Source organism: Paraphaeosphaeria sporulosa, assembly GCF_001642045.1.
Source record: "Paraphaeosphaeria sporulosa strain AP3s5-JAC2a unplaced genomic scaffold CC84scaffold_8, whole genome shotgun sequence".
Classification (NCBI taxonomy): domain Eukaryota; kingdom Fungi; phylum Ascomycota; class Dothideomycetes; order Pleosporales; family Didymosphaeriaceae; genus Paraphaeosphaeria; species Paraphaeosphaeria sporulosa.
The window spans coordinates 23905-45835 of NW_017253367.1; the positions used below are offsets into that span (position 1 = coordinate 23905).

Here is a 21931-nt window from a genome sequence, read left to right on the forward strand (position 1 = left end):
GTATGGGAGGCTTGTGTCCGTGAGACGATGGGCTAACGATGGTAAAGGCTTCGCTCTCACTGAGCAATCGCCAGCTGTCTGGTATAGTCATGTCAGATGTTCATGTCGATTAGAGATCAACAGTGCCATTCAGATGCTGTGGTCAACACCGTGGCACACCGCAGGCGGTAAATATTGAACTCGATCTAGCTCTGTCCCGCGGTGTACCGATATGTTTCTTCATTTGCAGGTCCATTCAACACCCTTGTGCTAATACTGATGTATTTTTTGGGCTTTGAGATCTGTTCAGAAGACTAGATTCGCTATTTTCTCAAGCCTTTTTGTCCCTCAACTCGTCGCGATCCTCGTCTTTTCCAGGCCAAAGCATAGTCCTTTTGTAGATTGCCCGGGCCTGCATTCCCAGGTTGAGTAGCCAGACGGCTACCAATAGGATCGTCATGATACTTCCGACCCATTTGATTCCCTCGCTGTTGAGCTGATCCCCTATTTTTATGGTCGCGATCGCAAACCCAGTATTGGGAAACACAAAAGTCCAGCACACCAGGCTCCAATATAAGTCTTTGTACCCCTGAACACAAGCGACCAATGCAATACCATAAAAGAAGAAGGCGAACGACCACAAGAAGATGGCGAAGACCAGAGCCAGAGGTTGCAATACGTCCATGGCCATTGGGTGTTCTGCAAAGTAGCCGTAACCTTGCGGGATGCTGGTGGACATGCCGATCAGGGCCAAAGATGTAAAGGATGGTGGTCCCACTGCCATGAACATGCCTGGTCGTAGTTTCGGGGCAGGCAGACCATCGACCATCAGCCGGCCGAGATACAGTGCCATCATTATAAGCGAGACGAAAAATCCGAGGCCCTGGCAGGAGACCCCCGCGACGATAATCGGCAATCTGTCCTCATATGGCTGGGAGGAGGCGATGCTGCTAGCAATGCTTCCTGAGAGCATCACTGGAAAAACGGGAAGTACCCAGGACGGGGTCATCGAGTGGATCGAAACATGCTTGCCTGCCGTGAACAGAACGTGATAATGCCCTATGGCCACGAGCAAGGTACATGCGAGGTAAATCCAGAAGAGCACTTTCAATGCCGTTACGAGCCACGGGCCGGATGAAGGTACGCCAAATGCCTGTGTGTTCATGAGAAGAACAGCCAGTGATAGCCACATACACGGGAAGAACAGGCTTTCGGTCGGGTGTGTAAGAGAGGCTGTCAGGGCTCCAGGGCTCTGGATAAATCGCGTCGCTATCATCATGAAGTTGAACACCAGCATCACGATGAAAACGATGAAGATGATTTTGCCGATAGTTGTAAGGCCAGCGAAGGTATTTGGTTGTGCGTTGAGCAGATTCGCAATTCCGCCAGTCGACATCGTCAAGGTGAACCAAGTCCAAGTGAAGTGCTCAATGCGCCCGCGTAATGGGACGTCTTCACTACAGCTGACCGACTTTTCGTCTCCCAACGATTCTCTCCTCGTCGACATATTGCGTTGTGTCTTCTGCGTCAGAATCCTAGGCTGTTGTTGTTGGGATCAGTTTCGAAGGACTCCAGTATCAGGGAGTGGAGGATCATTTAAGCAGGTCGGCGTCGGGCGTTGTCATCGAAAGATAGTGGTCTGAGTTGGTGTCGCATCCTGCCAAACCGAATGAGGTTAGTCATCTCCCACCTTAAACCACTTTGGAAAGCTGACGGTTTTTCTCGAACATAACGAGAATATCAACGTCGATCACTTGAAAGCTGGAGCAGGTGACCTCCCTTAGTTAAGCAACGATGTAGTTAGTAATGGATACTGTATGGGAAGAAACTGCAACGAACCCGAGCAGGTTATCAGCAAGTCAATGGTTGCATTGCTATGCTCTACCATCCCTGTCTCAAAGCGTGCGTTCATTGCAATTTCTGGGATATGCGGTCCGGTCCGTAGCTAGCACCGAAACTCAAAAAATCTCATCGGGTCCCACCAGTCTGATTGTATCACTGACATGCCTTGATTTGAAAAAAACCACCTAACAAGGCTCTGCCTTGTCCCAACTACGCGCATCCAGATCTGCCTAGCTGTGCACAAGTATTCACCGGTATTACTGTACGCGCTCCGCCTCCGATCTCTTCGAAGGCAAATTAAGTGGAACGGGCATGATTAGTGTGTTCCTTGGGGACACGCCATATGGACATCATCTCCATTCGTTGCTCTAAATAGAGCCTTTCAACGCCTGCCATGGTATGTCGTCTTATGTTCTTCCCAAAAACCCGAGCAGCCATGGGTCCATTTGAATTGCGTCTCTATCGTTGAGAATTTCATCTGGTGCTTGTTCTGATGTCAAGCTTTATTTGTGGACATGTAGACATGACGTAATCCGTACCGTTCGTGAACTTTGGAGGTAGGCCCGATCGACTGGAACCTTGATATAGAACATCGCGTGCTCGCCATAATATGCCGAGAGGGTCGAGAACTGTTCTATTTCGTGTTTTCCCCTACCCAACGACTAATCGCAATCGGCTTGGCTACGGTCTTAGGTTCAAGTAAGTCTCATGAGGCGCAAGGTACGCGGATCTCTATTCAATACTGGATCAAAGATATCGGTAGAGCAGGGTCGCCATTAGCTTGCGTTGGCGTCCTATCACGTACCAGTTCGTCAACCATAGCGCTGTGCTCCTCGCCGTTAGATGGCCTGGAGGCGGGATGCGCGGCGCACGCCATGACGTGCTCAAGCGTGATGCAGCACGTTGCTGTCCGCAAACCATTATGATCCTATACTCTGGAAGTGTGCCGTCTGTGTTTTGATGTGTAGTCCTCGCGATTTAAGTACTCTGAATCGCTTGAACAACGATGCGACATACCCTTCGCGACAGCTCGCCGGTTCGGCGTGGTATGAGGCCGGCTGCGCAAGATAATGTAATGAACGAGCGCAGTTGGTACAAGGAGTCAATGGAAAGCGAACCAGGTCCTGCAAGCCAAATCAGAAACCCAGAAAAGGCCGATGAACAGACGCCAATCACCGATCACTCCAGTAGGCGAGCTTCTTTAGCCAACACTAAGGAAGACCCATTCGGTGATGAGGAAGGCGCCGCAGTAAAGTACAGAACGTTGAGATGGTGGTACGTTCGGCCGTGGACAAGACTGATCAATTAGATGGAATTGCTGACTGGAACAGGCAAGCAGCGTTGAGTAAGACCTATTTGATGAACGTTAGACTAAGCATTTAGAGAAGCTGAGACGTTCCAGTCATGATCGCGGAGACTATCTCATTGGGTATACTTTCGCTGCCCTCAGTACTTGCGAGGATCGGAATGGCTCCTGCAATCATTTTGATTGTGGGGTTGGGAGCTTTGGCGACATATACTGGATATGTTCTAGGCCAATTCAAAGCAGCGTATCCCCATGTAAGTATCCAGTGTTCCACAAGATCTATTTTACTACTGAACAAAATGCGAAGGTTCATAACATGGCCGATGCGGGCGAAGTGCTTCTTGGGCCGTTTGGTCGCGAGTTTGGCGGGGCCGCGCAAACGATCTTCCTCATATTCGTCATGGGCAGCCACATACTCACGTTCACAATAGCTATGAACACGATTACTGGACATGCTACGTGCTCAATCGTCTGGGGAGTTATCGGGTTTATTGTGCTCTGGATATGTACCTTGCCGAGAACGCTCAAGAAGGTGTCATATCTCAGTATTGGCTGTAAGCATCTGAATGTCACATCAAGGCAAGGTGGCAGATGACACTGACCTGAGCAGCGTTCATATCCATATGCGGCTCTGTTATCGTTACAATGATAGCAGTAGGTGTCCAACCGTCACCTAAACTGCATCTTGATGCAACGCGCACTATAGGATTCTCGGCGGCGTTCCTCTCGGTGACAAACATCGTGTTTGCCTACGCTGGCCATGTCGCTTTCTTTTCGTTTATCAGCGAGTTTCGCGACCCACGGGAGTTCCCTAAAGCGCTATTCCTGTTGCAAGCCACCGACGTATCCATGTACATCGTGGTTGCCACAGTCATCTATCGCTTCACTGGACAAGATGTCACGAGCCCTGCACTCGGGAGTGCAAGTAACGTCGTAATGAAGGTCGCATATGGAATCGCGCTGCCAACGGTAAGCTCTCTCTATGGCCTCTCTCACACTGATGGGGTACTGAATGAAATAGATCCTGCTGGCGGGCGTTATTTATGGTCACGTAGCATCCAAATACGTCTATGTGCGCATATTTCGAGGCACGAAGCATATGAGCCGACGCACAATGCTTTCGATTGGGTCCTGGGCGGCGATCACGTTGACCTTCTGGCTCATTGCATGGATCATCGCTGAATCCATACCCAACTTCAACAACCTGCTCTCACTCATATCTGCCTTATTCGCATCGTGGTAAGCACGTACTGCATTTCCGATCTCAGGCTGTGACAGGGTCCGGCCGTGGCTGGAGTGAGGTGCAGGGTTGGGACCGACTTTTGAGTTGAAGCTTAGGCTGACGGTGGCACACAGGTTTTCATACGGCATGAGCGGCGTGTTCTGGCTGTTCCTCAACTGGGGCTGCTATGCGAGAAACTGGAAGAAGATGGCCTTGACAGCCCTGAATCTCTTCGTTGTTGCATTCGGCGCAGCCGTTTGCGGCATTGGCCTATACGCAAGTGGCAAGGCCATTCATGAAGGAGGAGGGAGTGGTTCCTGGTCTTGTGAGGACAATAGCGTGAGCTAGTGGCAGCACACGTGGAATAAAACTGAATGAAGGACGCGCGCTGACTGCATGTTGCATGAGGTATATATGCAATGATGATTCGCAAGAACAGCTGATAGGATTGCGTCGCCTGTGAGGCTCATGCATGGATACCTAGCGTGTCGCTACATATGTGTGATCCTAGCGGACGACTGCTTCTAGAAGGTCAATGGTTTTTCGCCAGCATCGCCAGCGATATCCCCGACGGCATTCTAAAGGGAGTGGCGAAAACATGATCGTTAAAATACGTATGTCGACAGCATGGCCGGACAACCATGCTCCTTTGCCGATCACGGACAGGGTTCGCCTTCATGGCCGATCCGGGCTAGATGCATGGTCGAGTATAGCTCTTGAGTTCCATACCCGTGCTCTTCTCTTCTAAAGACGGAATCTATTAATTAAGAAACTTGACGACTTCGCCCTTGCACTCGGTCATAGTTGATGCTGCGATGTTCGAAAGACCCCGGGTTAAAATTGCTGGTTATGCAAGCCAGTCGATTAAGCGACTGGGACATGCTTGCTGGCCCCAACTCCGCGGCGCGCATCTTCTTGGCGGCCCCAAGTGTGAGTTCAAAAAAACACTAGGGGATCGGCTTGTAGCTCGCTGAGGCCTGGAAGGCTATCGTGAACAACGGTGCAAAATGCGTTGTGGTTTGCCGGCTCTTCCTCGCCATTTTCTGTCAGAGGCGTGAGGCGGACCTTCCGAACTAGGCTCTTGGCTTCGGGACTCAGGTGTCGTATGAAGTCCAAAACAGGTAGATAATTAAAGGCGTAGAAGTGGAACAGGTTCTCTGAGTACAGTATGGACAAACATTCATGGTAGATAAGGCGATTTGTCCTCAAAATATCGAGTGTGAGCTTGTCGGGATGTGGCCTGCATTTGCGGTTCCATTTCTTGCTGATAGCGGTTGAGTCGCAATCGGTGTAAAGGGTGAATCTTTGGGTGGAGGAAGGGAGCACAAGGCGGAATATCTCTCTTCGAATCTCTGAGGGGATGCGCAGTAGAGGCGGGTAGTTGTCCAAAGCAGTTATTGTTTCTGGGATCGAAGCTTGTTTCGCAACTGAATCCTTAGAGCCATCTAATCTGGACAAGTAGATGTCATTGATTGCTGGCTTGACCAGTGTGGGTGTAAGCTAGCAATACGGAGTGGGGTTTGGGTGAGGCCATGGGCAGCGTGCTCACCTTTTTAGAGAACGTCTTGGCTGGCATGCTGAGACGGCTCAACTGAAATACAAATGCAGGAGTAGATACAGCAAGTTATGACGGGAACGAGGGCAGCAAGACGGGACGAGGCGCCAGAAGTGCCGGTGCGCTAGAGTGGTCACGAGACAGACTGAGCACCCGCTCGCCTGCGGTATCTCCAGACAGAGCTCGGAACAAGCTTGGGGGTGAGAAGACTAACTATGCGCGGGACCGTCAAGGAGAGTGAGAATGCAGACAGACACGCAACAACCACAGGCGGGCGGCTCATGTATGGAAGGGCGGTGGAACGTGGTTAGGCGCACCCCAGGGCCATCGCCCCTACTGAATCGGGCGCGGCGCCCGGAAAAACCCCAGACCCGTCGGTCGCGCCTTCTGCACTTTTTGCAACGCGCTTGGTGGTGCCTGCGGGGGAACGAGTCGACTTCCCGCCAACAATCAGCTGCTACATTCAAGCTTTTAGTTCTGCTCTTTTCGTGCGCATTGTTTCTGGAGCAACTTCCTGCATCGATACGCCGCATCCATCATGTCGTTCGGCGGACAGACGCCCACTATTGTGGTGCTCCGGGAAGGTGGGTTGCGGAGCTCTGTCAACCTCCAAACAGCAAGCTAAATGCGTCAGGCACCGACCAGTCTCAGGGACGCGGGCAAATTATCTCCAACATCAACGCATGTCTCGCCGTACAGTCGACCATCAAGGGAACTCTGGGTCCTTATGGCGGTGATTTGTTGATGGTCGACGAGAACGGCCGCCAGACCATCACGAACGATGGCGCCACAGTAATGAAACTCCTCGATATCGTGCACCCGGCTGCCCGCATTCTCACCGATATTGCGCGCTCGCAAGATTCCGAGGTGGGCGACGGCACCACTTCGGTTGTGGTCCTAGCCGGTGAGATCTTGAAAGAGATCAAGGACTATGTTGAGCAGGGTGTGAGCAGCCAAACCATCATCAAAGGCCTGCGGAGAGCTTCCAACATTGCAGTCAACAAGGTGATGGAGATCGCAGTCGATACCGCCGAGGGCAACAAGCGGGATACGCTTCAGAAGCTCGCTGCCACAGCCATGAGCAGCAAGCTAATACATCGCAATTCTGCTTTCTTCACCAAGATGGTCGTGGACGCTGTGCTCTCCCTCGACCAGGACGACCTCAATGAAAGGCTCATCGGTGTCAAGAAAATTACAGGCGGTGCACTACAGGATTCGCTTTTTGTGAACGGCGTGGCGTTCAAGAAGACGTTCTCATATGCCGGTTTCGAGCAGCAGCCCAAGGCCTTTACGAACCCCAAGATCGTGTGCCTGAACGTCGAGCTGGAGCTTAAGAGCGAAAAGGATAATGCAGAGGTCCGCGTGGAACAGGTATCAGAATACCAGGCTATTGTGGACGCAGAGTGGCAGATCATCTTCAACAAGATGGAGGCGCTGTACAAGACAGGTGCAAAGGTGGTGCTCAGCAAACTTCCTATTGGCGATTTGGCGACACAGTACTTTGCCGACCGAGACGTTTTCTGCGCTGGGCGTGTAGCATCAGACGACCTCGACCGCGTGTGCCGGGCAACAGGCGCGAGCATCCAGTCCACCTGCTCTGACATCCAAGCCAAGCACCTAGGTACCTGCCAGAGGTTTGACGAGCGACAAATCGGCGGCGAGCGATTCAACTTCTTCGAGGGCTGCCCCGAAGCGAAGACCTGCACCCTTGTACTCCGTGGTGGTGCTGAGCAGTTCATCGCCGAGGTTGAGCGAAGTCTGCACGACGCGATCATGATTGTCAAGCGTGCAATCCAAAACAGGAACATCGTAGCAGGAGGAGGAGCTTGCGAGATGGAAGTCTCGGCCTACCTACACGCCTTTGCCGATAAGGATGTACGGAACAAGCAGCAGCCTATTATCAAGGCCTTTGCCAAAGCTCTCGAAGTTATCCCAAGGCAACTTTGCGACAACGCTGGCATCGACGCAACGGACATCCTCAACCGCCTACGAGTCGAACACAAGAAGGGCAACATTTGGGCCGGTGTCGACTTCGTGGATGAGGGCATTGCGAACAACATGGAAAAGTTCGTTTGGGAACCTAGCCTGGTCAAGATCAACGCTCTGCAGGCTGCCACCGAAGCAGCGTGCCTAATCTTGAGTGTAGACGAGACCATTAGTAAGTTGCTCAATTCCCAAGATAAGCTCATGAGGCTAACAAAGCTGCAGGGAATCAAGAATCGCAACAGCCGAATGCCCCGAACCAGCCTTTACCGCCAGGCGCGGCGCAAAGGGCGCTTGGTGGACGGGGTCGTGGCAGAGGCATGCCTAGGAGATAGAGAAGGGTGTGATATGTGGAGTGGATGTAGGGATACCACAAACGTAGCTGTGCGACAGCGAAAAGCTGCACAGTACGATAATGACAATAGTGAATCACGAATGCCAGATAAGATGGTGACAACGATGACGATGACCTGAGTCCCATTTCTCATTTGTCCTCGACTAGACCACGACCTTTATAGCCTCATGCTTTCATCCCGCTCTCTTCCCAGCTCATCCCGTAACTCTTCACTCTACTCCAATAAAAGGGCCTGTCGTTCTTCAAACCAAACTCAGCCCAGTCATCCGTTAACCGATTATAGCTCCAATAGCCCTGCCAGACAAGTTTATTGTTTTTAGTCGCACGTCCCGCGCTGCCTACGCCAAGGTACATCTTATACGTGTACTTGGGCGTCGCGCCTGCTGTCTCAATCTCCAGCGTGCCCTCCTTCTCAACACCTTCCACCCCGGGCACTTCTGGGCCTGTCAACCTCCACCGGCCAAGCAGCGCGTCTTTCATCGGGGCCGAAGGGAGACTGTGGTGGTTCTTGTGCATGTGCTCTACGTAGAGGTAGGGAACCACGTCGGCGGGTTCTGAGGTGGTCAGGAGGGATATGCACGTCCCGTCGCGCAGGAAGCGGAGGTAGCGAAAGTAGGTTACGATGTGGATGGGTGAGTTCCAGGTTAGGGTCATGGGAGATGCGGCGCCCGGGCGGGTATAGTTCACCGTGGAAATGTAGCATCCGTTGAATCTGACCCGGGGCCGGCGGCGAAAGAGAGTGCGGTAGGTGGGGTAGGCTGAGGGGACGAGGAGGGACGTTATGTTCTGAGGTGGAGGTGTCGCTACGACAGGCTCTTCGAAGTCGGGGCCGAGGATGTAGCCGCCTTCATCGTCATCACCGAGCGGGTTGCCGTCGACCTGGCAGGACCAGGTGTAGTGCATGGCTGCGAACCCGAATTCATGCCCCAGGGAAATCCGTTTCCAGACTCGCTCCTCCGTGGTAACAAGATAGGCAAGACGCCTGCAGACCTGGGCCAGGCGGGCGAAGGCTGCTACGTCCTGGACGGCCACGTGCTCCAGGATCTCGACGAGAATCTCTTCAGGGGTCGTAGCGATGGGACAAGGGGGCTGCGGAGACAGGTCGGTCGGAGGTTCTTCGCCTAGGATGGAGAGGCTAGAGAAGTCCTCGAGCATGGACTGGAGAGTTGGTTGGAGGCCATCTAGGGAGTGGTGGGCAGTATTAGGCACAGTGACAGGGGCGCCGGACGGGTTGGGATCTTGAGGTTTCGGTTTGGGCTGAGGAGGTTTGGCTGGGAAATGCTTTGCCTTGTACTTCTCATGGACGCCATCGTCGAGCTGGGAGGGTGAGCACGTGGTCACAACACACGTCTATGCCGGAAGGCGTACCTTGAAAGCCTTCCGGTAGAGATTCAGGCTGTCTCCCAAGCTGCCTTGGCTTTCTTTCTCTACTGCTTTCTCGTAGTGCTCCAATGCAGACTGTGGTTCTGCACTGTTCGCGGTAGCGGCAGCAGCTTGAGCGCTGGTTTCATCCAGTCGCCTTCCATGCTGCTTCTCGCCCAGATCTTGGTACACGTGGGGCGCTGCCTCGTCTATCTCTTCACCGTGGTGGCGCGCATGGGACGGCACGTCGGGGCCCTTGTTCTTGGGGCCTTTGCTTGACGACGCCTGCGTTGTCTTTGCGGGAGCTGGCGCTGCAACGGCCGGCTGCTTGCGCTTGACTTCTTCCAGCCATCTCTGGCGGAAGGCCTCGAGCTCTTGCTCGGTGGAATCCATGGCAGCGGTAGCGTGTTACCTAGGTACGTACGGGGACGTGGGTGGCGGGTATCAGCGGCTAGTCCGATGTCGGATTTCGGGACGGAATGAAGTTTGGAGCTACTCCAGTAGAAATACATATCCACGAAAACGACCAGTCTATTGATCTGTGGTCGCGGACAAGAGGACAATTACCCACAAGTGCATGAGTAGTGTAAGAGTCACAAGCAAGATCAATGACATAGCGTAAGCAACGCCACATCTGATAAGGGCGCAGGGCGCGCACACTGCAGTGGGTGTTGGTGCCCCGAGACGCGCTAAAAAATAACTTTGGGATGGCCCGTGGAGCTTTCTTCTGTCACAGCGTCATAACTAGTGCTCCTGAACTGGACCGCCGCCCGCCCGCCCAGAACATGCGCACGCCCGCCTTCTCGCGCTTCTGGGATTCCAACGACCTGCCTCGCACCGATTCGAGGTAACGGCCATGGCCGCCAGCAAAGAGAATGTGCCGGATGCCGACGGCGTGACGCTGGTGCAGAAGATGCTGTCGGCGACCACGGGCAGCGTCCTGACGTCGCTTCTGGGTACGTGTATGCTGCCCTCACGGGCCATCGCAAGCTGACAGACCATGTAGTCACGCCGCTCGATGTTGTGCGCGTCCGCCTTCAGTCGCAAGCGCACGTACCGACGCCTGCGCTCCAGCGCCCTTCTACCACCTTGTCCGCTGGGTCGCTCACCCAGTTCCGCGATCTGCACCCGAACCTCGGGATCACAACATGCTGCAGAGAGGTCTTCTGGTCGAGCAATGCCGCGCCCGTGTGTTTCGCAGGACCTACAGTGGCACCGCTGAATCCGGCCGATGCCGCATGCGCTGTGGAAGAGGTGGAACGGCGGACAATCAACAGCACCTGGGACGGTTTGCGCAAGATTTCGCAAAATGAAGGGCTGCCCACACTATGGAGAGGACTTTCGCCGACGTTGGTCATGGCTGTCCCTGCCAACGTCATCTACTTCGCCGGATACGACTGGATGCGGACCGCGCAGACCTCGCCGTTCAAACGCATGGTGCCCGACGCGTACATACCTTTGGCTGCGGGAGCGACTGCTCGCATCCTCTCCGCAGTCGCTGTCAGTCCCATTGAGATGTTCCGGACAAGAATGCAAGCAGCAACACACACAGCCACGGCTGTTGGCCATTTCCGCGAAACCATGGACGGCCTGCGGGAGATGGTGGCAGACAGAGGAGTCCGCAGCCTGTGGAGAGGCCTTACGCTGACTCTGTGGAGAGATGTGCCGTTCTCTGCCATCTACTGGTGGGGCTACGAGTATGGCCGCAACGCCATCACTGACTTGCGCGGCCGAACACAAGCCAGGAATGACGGGTCAGAGTTCCGCATGGGCCGAGGCGAAGAAAGAATAAGGAGAAGGAGCCGGTCGCGCAGCCGGGAGAACCACACTGAGACCTTGGTGGACAGCTTTGTCGCCGGCGCAGGATCCGGCGCAGTGGCGGCTTTTGTGACGACGCCGTTTGACGTCGGAAAGACAAGGCAGCAGGTCTTGCACCACACGAAAGAGGAGGTAGGCTCGGCTGCCAGAGCGCTTCGACCGGAAGAGCAGTCCATGCCACGGTTCCTCTGGCATATCTTCAAAGAGCAGGGAGCGTCGGGATTGTTCAAGGGATGGACAGCCCGATGTCTCAAGGTTGCACCAGCCTGCGCAATCATGATCAGCAGCTACGAAGTAGGCAAGAAGATGGCGACCAGAGTTAACGAAAGACGAGGCCGACTGCGTGAAGACGCATAGTCCACCCCTAGGTGCACCATTACACGCTTTATACTACAGCTTCGCGGCTACACTTGTATGTTTAAAGACTTTGCATATTTCGGTTTGGCGAGAGGGGCAATTCTACTCCCGTCTGCATGTGGTGGCGTTTGGATAGCGGCAGCCTGATTTTGCGTTTACGTTTGTATGATACCAGTGCATCTTGGTTATGCATGTACAATAGTTTGCATGGTTGGTTCTGGAAGCAAAAGCGAATAGAGAGACCTGACCACTCGTACTACAACAATCGACATGTATCAATGTTTAATCTTATATAACGTGCATCTCCAGTCATGCGGTGTATGTCTCGTGTAAACATTCTGTCATCACCCTTGCATTTCAACCAGGCTCATGATGTGTCTTTGATTTACTGTCTATCGAGTCAATCGACGCACCCTTCATGTCTAAGCAGCATATGAAAAAGGGTCTGGGCACGTATTCTGTACCGCAAACCCGTCAATACGTTGCAATGTTATGTAAGCATCACGTGAGCGCGCGGCGCGACTCAATCGGAGAGCTCTCCACATTCCAAACAATCACGGCCGACAATTGCGCGCGAACCCCACCAACTCCACCCTGGGTATTCGATACCCAGTTAGACCGCAAAATGTTCGACATCGAAGACTACGATCAGATCTTTCCATATGGGAGCTACGCAGAGGGCTTGCGCAGAGACATCGCAGAGTGTCAGAGCACACTAGGCGGGCGGACCTTCTTCGAGCGTCTGTTGGAGCTTCTCAATATCAAATGTGAGACGCGCAGACACATAAGCCAAGCTGGCGGTTTATTAATCTCCATAGGGCGCAAGATCTACCCTCCGAACGGCGACGACGGATTGCGCGAACTTCACAATCGCATCTGCGAAGCGCCTATAACCCTGCACTACAAACACTGCCTGATCTTCTACCTGCTGCGAGATTTGTCGCCCCACTACAAGACGAGCCCTGAATGGGCGACACAATTCGCTACCAGCGTCCACCTCGAGACACGTTTCTGGACTTTTATAGAAGGGATCTGGGAGCTAGATCACCTCCAGTTCGACAATGCGGTCGGCCACTTGACGCACCCGTCTATCATACCCACATTCCCCGACGAGATTCTGCTCACGCTAGTCAACCGGAGACACCATCAGCTGAGCACCATGTCCGAGACGGATATCCTCCCTCTGGCATACTACAACTGCGTAAAACCGCCGCTTGCGACCGATGCTGTCAGGCAACCCTTCGTGCGATATCTGGCCGCGAGGAATGTAACAGAGACGTACTACTGGATTCGCGCACGGCCCGAGCACGAGCATAGGCAGTTGCTAGAAGCACTCGTGGAGCAGACGCTGGACCATCGCGCCTGGGGCGCCGGGGATCCGAGCGACATCGAAAGCATATACCCGAGACAAGAGAAGGCTGTCGAGCTGGTGGGCTTGCCATTCAGCGAGGAGGAGGAAGAGTGGGTTGAGAAGTTCTTGACCGAGGGCAAAGGAAGGACGCTGAAGGGCGCGGAGGATACTGTGTTGATGAGGAAGATCGCTACTGGAAGGTTGCATAGCTTTGTGGCTGGAAAGAGCAAACAGGGCAAGGCACATCATGGGGTGGACTGGAAGACTCTGAAAGAAGGAGTGAAGAAGGGCCTGGGTCCGAGAGAGGGCGAGGAAGGTTTCAAGGTGTAGACGATCGAGTCTGTGTCTACATCTTGACTGATTTGGATTAAGGGATGGGAGTGAACCGAAAGACCGGCCCATCGTACCACCGGGAGAAGGAAATGCGTTCTCCGAGGACCGTCGTATCTGCCTGAGGCTCCCGAGCAATGTTCCCAACGTACTGGATAGAGCATTTGTCACGTGCGTAGAAACGCCGGCTTCTTTGGGACTTGGTACGCGAGGCACTCTCCCAGCCAGTCGTGTGCAGTGCACATGGTGGACGCGTGGATGTATGGGTCTTTCGAAGTACAGAGACATTCACACATGTGTTTTGTTATAGCAGCCACGAGGATATAGCAAAGTTCCTCTCCAAGAATAATGTATTAAGACCGCCCTTCCCATTCATCGATCTCTTCTCGGCCCACTCTCCTTCTGCGAACTCACCTCAGTCTATCCAAATCACTTGTGACACGCGGGCCAGTCGGCATGGTCGGAGATCGTAAATCGGAATTAGTCGCAAACACAACAAAGCTCGACGAAGCACATTTGCGTCCATGACGTGAAGGTGGATAGAGTCGAACACAATCAAGGTAACATGCCACGGTTGAGTATCAGACAAACAAAGTTCCAGTTCAGCGTTCGGACGCTGCTACTTCTAACTGAGCGGCAAGGAGCCCACACCTGAAGGGTAGAGGTTGAGGCATCCGCGACAAATGCACGCTGGGAAGAGGCTGAGGCAAACGCGACAAGTGCACGTCGGGTTGGGAAACAACTTGAACTTGCAGTCCCACTGCTTCCCTTCCTCCTCTTGATAATCCCCAGGATCTAAGTAACAATGCTGAATGACGTGGTGCCTGATACTGAGTAGTGCGCGGTTTACATCCCAATGGAACTCAGCGGGAACTTCGTCCAGGTACGGCAGTTGCATACACGTCGAAGCCTGTCCGTAAAACGCATATGCGTGCGCCAATACCGCCCGCCCAGGGCAGTTCCCAGATGTATTCTCGTACATCGTCCGGATTGCTTCGGCGCTAGGAAAGCACACCTTGCCTGGCTGGTTGTGGTGCGTATATGCCAACTCGTCATTGAGTTTCAAAATGAGTGCAGCGACCGTAGAGTTTTTCGCCTTGAGGTCCTGCATGCGCTCTGCGAACGCGTAGAGGTCGCATAGAGATTCGTACTCGTTAGAGCAGACTTCGGGGTGGGCACAATCTCGGTTCGGGTCGCGGCGTTCTGGTGATGATTCCTTCACAGTGTTGACTTCTAAGCATGGGACGCGGCCCCTATAGACTAGTTGTTGGTATAGCGCGAAGGTCTGCTCGTCCACGTCTTGTAATATGATGACTCCGTCCGTGGCCTCGACCCAGCTATCCTTCACAGCGTTTCTGAAATAGCTAGACCGCTCGGTGAGCACTTTCTCGTGCATGACAAACTTTTTGCGGGGGCGACCGACGTATATAGTCAAGATAATGGAGCCCAAACTTTCATCGGAAATTAGCATCTCATGCATTCCTTGACGTGTGTAGCTCAGATAGGAATCTTACGGCATGGTTTCTGCCTTGGAAGCGAGGATGCCTTTTGCTGCTTTCACAACTGTTCCATTTGGGCTTGGGTGGTTTTGATTGTTCATGACGGACCCGGGAAGCTTTGCAGCACACGTACGGAAACAGGGAACGAAGGATAGCTGATGGTACAAATAAAGCCGGAATGTGCGAGATGAAGTATACGTCGCAGGGTTGAGGCCGGCGTTGACACTAACAAAGCATATGGTAACGAAGTGAGGTGTACCTTTCAAGAGTTATGGGTCGTTATGGCGAGAGAAACTGCCCGCCTGCCAGTTGAGAGCGAAGCGCCTTCCACCGACAGGTGCAGCACTTATTAGTGCAGCCAGCAGTACAGTACGCATGAACTCGGATTCAAGGTGGAAATTTTCGTCACAGACGCAATCTTCTGCTCCCAGGCTAAGAGGTCTTCATCTTCGGATTGCGGTCCATGTCTCGCACGTTGTGCGTCGTTCAATAACCGATACCCGCAGTGAGCGTGACCTAAGACCAGATCTGTCAACTTCAACCGTTCGACTCAACGGAACGGTTAGCAAAGGCGTACCGCCATGGACCCTGCCGTCATGAGGCCAGCATAACATCTAACTTCATTGGTGCTTACCTTGACCGATTTGCATCGTTCACGTCACTCCTCTGCTTGTATACGCACTCCACATTCCCACGGTATCTAATATATTAGTGAGTCAGTCCCTGAATGCGACTTTGGCAGTCCGGCCACAGCGTGCACGCTTCAGCTCTTCATATCTCACATACTATAACACTATTTCCACACGTACCGCGCACTCGACCACCGTTCACACACTCAAACCTTTCTTTCTGTGCCATGGATGCGTACGCACCTGCCAGGCACCGGCACCTCAACGACTCCACCTCAAATCACATCACCATACAGAGCGCGCTGCGTTGAGGCGCGCCAAAAGCTCAGAAGAACCTGCTTGGTATTCCGCCCACAATGTGCATAGTTCAACTCTGCATATCCCACATTTCGACTTTCTACATACCTGATACTGCAACTCTCTGTGTCACTCTGACGTTAACTCTCTATACATCTGACACTTCAACTCTTCACATTTTACACGGCACCGCCGAACTTCAACACGAACCGCGCACTGCGACTATGATTTAACACACCTGGATACCACTCCATCTCACACACCACCCCTCCTCATCCAAGGCCTCGCCACGTGCGACATCACTGTTTCAAGATGGATATCTGTATTTGAGTTACAAGGATCGTTCGCAATTTGATCGTAAGACTGGTATCTAGCTATCCCTTTACGCCGGAAAAAAAATACTCTGTTCCAAACCCTAGGTACGAAAGCAAAGAAGAAACCAGGGGCCGTTAATCGTTAAAGCACCAGGCGTTATCCACGCTCGCCCCACTCGTCAGAGAACCTGTGCAGAAAAGCAGCACGGACATTTCTCCTCCCCAGCCATCTACCACCCACCCCTCACTCTCCTCACCTTCTCCTTTCCACCCACCTTACCCCCCGTGACCCTCCTCGCCCATCTTCTAATCGCCCAACCCCTCGCCAAACTCTGGAATAGCACCGCATGTGCTTCCAAATCTTTCTTCCTCCCGTCCAACACGGCTCTCCACCTCCGCTGCACCAGCATCGCAGCACCGAGTAGGCGTTCGCGGGCCTGCGCCACGACCGCCGCCTCGTGCGCGATCTGCGCCTTTACGATCCGCTGGTGGAGAGCGCGACGCGCGAGACGAGCGCGGTAGACGCGCTGGATGGTGGATGCAGCGCGGTGGGTGACATTGAGGGGGAGGAGGCGGCTGGCGAGGAAGGAGAGCGTGAGGAGCGTGAAGTCTTTGGATAGGATGGAGGTCTTGGGCGAGGCGAAGAGCGCGATGAAGGATGTGGAGCAGCCGATTGCTTCGAGTTTTGCCGCGAGACTCAGAGAAGACGAAGGTGTCGTGTCTAGCAGCGTGCAGGGGAGATAGGTGTCCACGATAGCTTCGAGGACCTTTGGGTTCGAGAAGGAGGTTGTGAGGTTCGTAACGCGGAGACCGTATGTGCGCGCGGCGCAGCGAGCCCAAGATAGGAGGAGGCGCTTGTGGTGTTCGAGGCCTGTAAGTTCCGAGGTTGGCTCGTCGTCTTCGGAGTCTAGGTCGCGCTGTCCGTAGTTATCCCGCCTACTGTACCACGCATCCCTGAACCTCTCGATCTCCTTTGTGAGCTGTGTCCAATTGACCAGAGTTCCCAAGCCGTGCTTGCCTATGAGCGACCAGAGGAGCGACAAAGTCCTCTCACGATGGCCATCGACAATGTCTTCCGGGGTCATGCCGCCGACCACTTGGATCGGAAGCCCGCGTACTCCATCGAGAGCTGCGAGGGCGACCTGTACGTTGTAGAGTTTTTGTGCGCGGCCGATAGATGGAAACTTGAGGTGCTGGGAAAGCACCCAGCTCTCCTTTGACGTGAAGTCAACAGCGCTGGTGAGAACATCACCAGTCGGCATAGTGATTGTGACAGTATCTTCTCGCTGCGCGGTGAGTGTAGGAGGCGGGTAAATTAGAAGCTCAACCAAGCGAGTCAGGACCACACCATCTCGAAGATCGATGGCGATGTTGTCGATATGGTATGTGTACTCCTGCAAAGGGTACTGGACGTGACTGACTTTGTAGTTGAGGTGTCCCAGCGGACGAGTTATGTCGCCATGAGATGGAAGAAGCAAGCTGGCCAAGGCATGCAGCACATCGGTGGAGGTCTTGTAGGTCGATGTCGACTGGAACAGACAGCCAGAAAGCAGATTGGCATTTTTGGCCTTGTCGAGGAGGTATACGAGCATCAAGCTACGGAGTGCTGTACGTCTCCAAGACCAAGCTTGTGAGCCAAAATCATCGCCAAGGTCACTGCGAGCAATGCTTGCGATGCTGCCCATGCCACTCTTAACACGAACAGCGTCTTCATTGCGGATAAGAAAAGCATCGAGGAAGTTCTCAATGGCCCTTCGCTCTGCTCGCATCAAGCGGGAACCGTCGTCTGAACTGGTGGAGCCACTTGACAGTCTTGACGGCACGTTAAGCTGACGTCCGATGATGGTTTCGGCGGCGGCTCGCAGCGAAGTAAGATCGTACGACTTCACCCACAAGTTGAGGAATTTCTTACGTAGACCCACGTCGTCCTTGAGTCTCAGAGTCTGTGCCAAGAGGTCCTTTGGGATGCTCAACGCGCCATACTGCAACGAAGCTTGCAGTCGCTTATGCAAAGATGGCATAGAGGGCTCGTGATACATGTCGAGCAGTTTCTGCCTCAGCTGTTCTGCGCTCTGCTCTGCATTCGGATCTTTGCTGGCAGAATCGAACATTGAGTTGATAAGCTGAGTGATGGCGATCTCTTGGTAGGTGAGCCAATTGTCTTCGTATAACTCAGGTCGAGCGAGGTCCTCGGTCAAGACGGGATACTTTTCTTTGGGTGGCGCTCGTCTGCCGACCTCGTGCATCATGGTGATGGTTACGGGTCCTCGCTCCATTTTCCTCCGACGAAGGGCGGTTGGTGGAGATCGGTCTGTGTGGAATGGAGATGAAGACGACAACGCGGTACTTGGTCTTGACGAAGCGCGACTTTTGACAGTCTTGACGGATGACCTGGTGGTGGTCGAAGTGCGCGAGGAAATCGTACGAACGGAGGATGCAACGCTGTCGGCTTTCGCTTTGATGGATTTGGCGGGCGATGCTTCCTGGCTGAACTGAGGTCGTAAGCGCTTCTGGGTGCCTTCGGTCTTGGTCCTCGTCTGCGAGCTGGCTTCTGACGTCTTGCTGGTGAAGTGCACTCTTGATGGCTTGGGTGCGGGCTTCTTCTGGTCTTCTTTGGCGAAGTTGAACTCGATGTGGGTGCCAGCCTTGCCCTCGAATACTTGCATGCCCGGCGGGACATTCTCCTTTCCACCACCCTGGCCTTGTACGTCGTGGGAGAAGGACTGGCTTTGGCGCGCCGTCTGCAGCAGTGGAGCGCGCTTGGGAGGCGCAGCCAGAGATTTGCGCGGGACCTTGTCCTGCTTCAGTGCGGACACCAGGTTCTCAGCCTCCTCTTCCGACAGTGTTACGAGTTCCAGTCCAGTGTCGGGCGAGTGCTCTCGCGGATTTCGCGGTTTGCGGGTGGGCTGTCCCGGGTGGATGGTGAACATGGTCGTATCGTCCGAGGGAACGTATATGGTCCTCCGCCGCGGATCTTTCCTGGGGCCTTGCTTCCGCAGCTCCCTCTGGTCCAGGGCCACCTCTTGCAGTTGCGCGGTAGCATTGCCATCCGGCGCCTCATGTCTGTCCACCAGAAGCTGCGACACGCGTCTCCTCTGCGGCCTCTGCGGCGGGGCCTCGCTGACCGGGGGCGCGGGGATGTGTATCCTCTGGGGCTTGTGGGCAAGAATGGAGCTCTTCTTGTCGACGCCTGGGGGCATGACGGAGGCTCTGCTGCGTCGTTTCGTCTCCAAGGCGGCCTGCTCCTCCTGTGCGACGTCCTCGAAGATGTCCAGGCTGGGGTTGAAGGTCGACTGGCGCATGCTGCGCGCGGGGCGCCTGGGCTTCGCATTGCGCAGGCTCGCCTTGAGCTCGGTTGTGTATTCAATGTTGGCCGTGGTGTCGCCGTCGGTCGAGTAGGCGGGCGCATACATGGACGTGCGGCGGCTGTCGTGGGCGTCGCGATGGCTTGCGAAGAGATGCGGCGCAGGGCACGGCGTGCTCTCTGCGAAACGGCGCATGGCGGGCAGCGGGCAAAGGCGATTCGGGCATGCGCATGCGCGTAGTTGGCTGGTATCCGAGAGAGAGAGAGAGAGAGAGCGCGCCTGGCAGCGGTGACGGTGACAGCACCAACGGGAGAAAGCCGTTGGCGCTTGGGCCCAAGAAGCATAGACGCGTCCTGTTGTCCACTCCAGAACACGCGTTGCGAAGGGCAACCACGCCAACACGGCGACTACCGCAACACCGCCGTCCAGCTCTGAAACCCATCCATCGTCTGTGGCTCTATGCAGGTCTCGCTTTGCGCTTGCATTGACTTGAAGATACTTTTCTCCAACACAATATCAGCATTCTTCCCCCAGCCTCGCCACGTCCCTCCGCACCCCTTGCTTACAATCACCTTCTCTCCCACACGGAGACTGCACGAGGACCTCGACTCACGAAACTTCTGATTGGACTGACTTGTTCACGGGGTCACGCCATGGGGTCATCATCCATGGTTATGAGCCCGTGTTCTTCTCACGTACATGGATGCGTTACTTCGACATCACTGAACCAATTCGTCAACTTTCAATCGTGTTCATCAGATGCCCCATTGGATCTGTATTCATACGTCAAGAGACAGCCCGTAATGCCGGCCCGTGAAGTCCCATTCTCCAGTCAAAAGAGATTCCTTTTTAATTCTTTGATTCCTTTGCGCCTGGGCCTCCTCCCCCAGAACCAACCACGTCTCTTCAGTGCGTGGAATACACATCTCGACGGGCTTGTAGCTGCTGCGCAATGCCAGCAACACTCTTCAGTCACTTGATCGTCTTTTCTCAAGCTCGCCTCAAGCTCCACCGGGTTCCAATCTCATTACAATCCCATCATGCCCTCAACTCGATCCCAAAGACGCCACCCTATCAGTCATGCACACCATCCTCCCTCACCCTCTTCGCCACCGGCCAATCATACGTCTCCCCCCTGATATTCCTCTTTCTCACCCGAACAAACTTGGCCCGTGCATCGCTCACATCCTCTTCATCACCAACATACGCAGCATATCCCAAAAACTCATCCAAAACCGCCTGTGACTCCAGCCACAGCTCCTGATTCGATCTCGTCAACGCGGTCAGCCGATCCGCCATCTTCGCAGTCCTTTTGGTAATCTGCTCTTCGATTTCGATGTCTGCAGGGGTCTGCAGCTCCCTCCGAGCTTGCTTTTCTAGCTCCCTTCTTCGTGGCTCGAGGCCGGGGCTATGAGTTCCGCGCGATGGTGATATATTCTTCTTCTCAGTGGTCTTTGCCAGAGTTTTCTGTAGTGCTGTTGTGGCCATGGGCGGAGCGGCATTTTCGTCGGATTCAACAAGAGCAATAGCTTTTGCGGTGCTCATTACCTTGTAAGTATTCTTTGTATTGGCATGTTCATGGTAGGCCATTCCGTCGGCCAGTCTCGGTACATGTCTGGTTCTCTCTCCTTTCCGAGGACAGGCGTCAACTTGAGCGGGAATTGTTCTTTTCTTCTGTTTCGGTGGAGAAGCCTCTGGCCTGGTCTTCTCAAACTGAGTGCTTTCCTTGCCTTACTTCCGCTGAGGGAGAGCAGCACCGGTAGTGGCTTCGGCCTGGGCGCTCGTTTTGGCTCTCTTCTCTTTCTGGGGAGCGGCCTTGGTCCGATCTTTCTGGGTGTTTTATTGTCCTCAACCTGAGCACGAAGGCCAACGGTCTTCTCTTTCTGCCAAGCATCGTTGGCTTCGTCATACTCAACCTGACCTCGGGACTTGACACCTCTCTGTTTCTGGCGAGAGGGATCGGCTTCCTTTTCCTCAGCATCAGCACGAGTCTTGGAATTTCTCCTTGTGAAGAGGAGCGTCTTGTTTCTGGTTTGCAGCTGCGGTTGCAGCCGTGGTAGCTCGGGTATCATGGTGCGTTCTACTACGGGACATCTTGAAAGCCTCGAGCAATCTTGTGAACGCTTGCATGAGACTGTAAACTCCGTTGTGGTCATCATAACTTTGCTGGTGTTTGAAATCTAGAATTCATCTGTCTTGAAGAGATAGAGCCGAAGTGCTCGCATGATGGTGTCACATATCTGTTCAAAGGCGGGAGAGGGTCCGCATGGCAGTGTAACGTATCCTTTCTGAGGCAGAGTAATGGCCATGGTAGTTTCACTTATCTGCTCGGAGGCAGAAAGCGGGCATCGGGTGACAGTCTACTTTGTCAATAGAGGGCTGATGAGACCCTGCGGCAGAAAAAAAAAAAGCGTGAGAGAAGATCGC

The 21931-nt window shown here is 54.0% G+C and overlaps 10 protein-coding genes across 10 annotated transcripts; 4 read left to right on the plus strand and 6 right to left on the minus strand.

Annotated features, from left to right (window-relative positions):
• Nucleotides 1–105: 105 nt before the first annotated feature.
• On the minus strand, nucleotides 106–1562 carry CC84DRAFT_1166352 (uncharacterized protein). Its single transcript, XM_018178941.1, has one exon. The coding sequence runs from the start codon at nucleotides 1484–1486 to the stop codon at nucleotides 311–313; it is 1176 nt and encodes a 391-aa protein (XP_018032864.1). The 5' UTR covers nucleotides 1487–1562; the 3' UTR covers nucleotides 106–310.
• A 1478-nt stretch (nucleotides 1563–3040) lies between these two features.
• CC84DRAFT_1124199 (amino acid transporter) lies at nucleotides 3041–4759 on the plus strand. The gene is made up of 7 exons (XM_018175677.1): nucleotides 3041–3100; nucleotides 3158–3161; nucleotides 3215–3381; nucleotides 3435–3681; nucleotides 3738–4096; nucleotides 4149–4366; nucleotides 4484–4759. Exons 3-7 carry the CDS (start codon nucleotides 3226–3228, stop codon nucleotides 4695–4697), a joined length of 1194 nt encoding a protein of 397 aa, XP_018032865.1. The 5' UTR covers nucleotides 3041–3100; nucleotides 3158–3161; nucleotides 3215–3225; the 3' UTR covers nucleotides 4698–4759.
• Nucleotides 4760–5285: 526 nt separating this feature from the next.
• CC84DRAFT_1150362 (uncharacterized protein) lies at nucleotides 5286–6198 on the minus strand (the record flags this gene model as incomplete). The annotated part of the gene is made up of 2 exons (XM_018176703.1): nucleotides 5899–6198; nucleotides 5286–5849 (listed from the first exon to the last, which is right to left on the minus strand). The coding sequence occupies exons 1-2, from the start codon at nucleotides 5923–5925 to the stop codon at nucleotides 5286–5288; spliced, it is 591 nt and encodes a 196-aa protein (XP_018032866.1). The 5' UTR covers nucleotides 5926–6198.
• A 110-nt stretch (nucleotides 6199–6308) lies between these two features.
• CC84DRAFT_1124204 (T-complex protein 1 subunit eta) lies at nucleotides 6309–8358 on the plus strand. Its single transcript, XM_018175678.1, has 3 exons — nucleotides 6309–6488; nucleotides 6539–8062; nucleotides 8113–8358. The coding sequence occupies exons 1-3, from the start codon at nucleotides 6443–6445 to the stop codon at nucleotides 8220–8222; spliced, it is 1680 nt and encodes a 559-aa protein (XP_018032867.1). The 5' UTR covers nucleotides 6309–6442; the 3' UTR covers nucleotides 8223–8358.
• On the minus strand, nucleotides 8349–10219 carry CC84DRAFT_1166355 (uncharacterized protein). The gene is made up of 2 exons (XM_018178942.1): nucleotides 9611–10219; nucleotides 8349–9559 (listed from the first exon to the last, which is right to left on the minus strand). The coding sequence occupies exons 1-2, from the start codon at nucleotides 9995–9997 to the stop codon at nucleotides 8408–8410; spliced, it is 1539 nt and encodes a 512-aa protein (XP_018032868.1). The 5' UTR covers nucleotides 9998–10219; the 3' UTR covers nucleotides 8349–8407.
• Nucleotides 10150–12052, plus strand: CC84DRAFT_1261250 (mitochondrial carrier protein-like protein). Its single transcript, XM_018185048.1, has 2 exons — nucleotides 10150–10560; nucleotides 10611–12052. The coding sequence occupies exons 1-2, from the start codon at nucleotides 10461–10463 to the stop codon at nucleotides 11777–11779; spliced, it is 1269 nt and encodes a 422-aa protein (XP_018032869.1). The 5' UTR covers nucleotides 10150–10460; the 3' UTR covers nucleotides 11780–12052.
• A 287-nt stretch (nucleotides 12053–12339) lies between these two features.
• CC84DRAFT_1124212 (uncharacterized protein) lies at nucleotides 12340–13792 on the plus strand. The gene is made up of 2 exons (XM_018175679.1): nucleotides 12340–12546; nucleotides 12598–13792. The coding sequence occupies exons 1-2, from the start codon at nucleotides 12405–12407 to the stop codon at nucleotides 13458–13460; spliced, it is 1005 nt and encodes a 334-aa protein (XP_018032870.1). The 5' UTR covers nucleotides 12340–12404; the 3' UTR covers nucleotides 13461–13792.
• A 593-nt stretch (nucleotides 13793–14385) lies between these two features.
• CC84DRAFT_1057311 (uncharacterized protein) lies at nucleotides 14386–14868 on the minus strand (the record flags this gene model as incomplete). Its single annotated transcript, XM_018173550.1, has 1 exon — nucleotides 14386–14868. A coding segment is annotated over one exon (483 nt), but the record flags the coding sequence as incomplete, so codon positions are not given.
• Nucleotides 14869–16429: 1561 nt separating this feature from the next.
• CC84DRAFT_1150375 (uncharacterized protein) lies at nucleotides 16430–19754 on the minus strand (the record flags this gene model as incomplete). Its single annotated transcript, XM_018176704.1, has 1 exon — nucleotides 16430–19754. The coding sequence occupies exon 1, from the start codon at nucleotides 19697–19699 to the stop codon at nucleotides 16430–16432; it is 3270 nt and encodes a 1089-aa protein (XP_018032872.1). The 5' UTR covers nucleotides 19700–19754.
• An 824-nt stretch (nucleotides 19755–20578) lies between these two features.
• Nucleotides 20579–21660, minus strand: CC84DRAFT_1178150 (uncharacterized protein; the record flags this gene model as incomplete). The annotated part of the gene is made up of 2 exons (XM_018180321.1): nucleotides 20579–21153; nucleotides 21240–21660. The coding sequence occupies 2 exons, from the start codon at nucleotides 21658–21660 to the stop codon at nucleotides 20579–20581; spliced, it is 996 nt and encodes a 331-aa protein (XP_018032873.1).
• Between the last annotated feature and the right edge of the window lie 271 nt (nucleotides 21661–21931).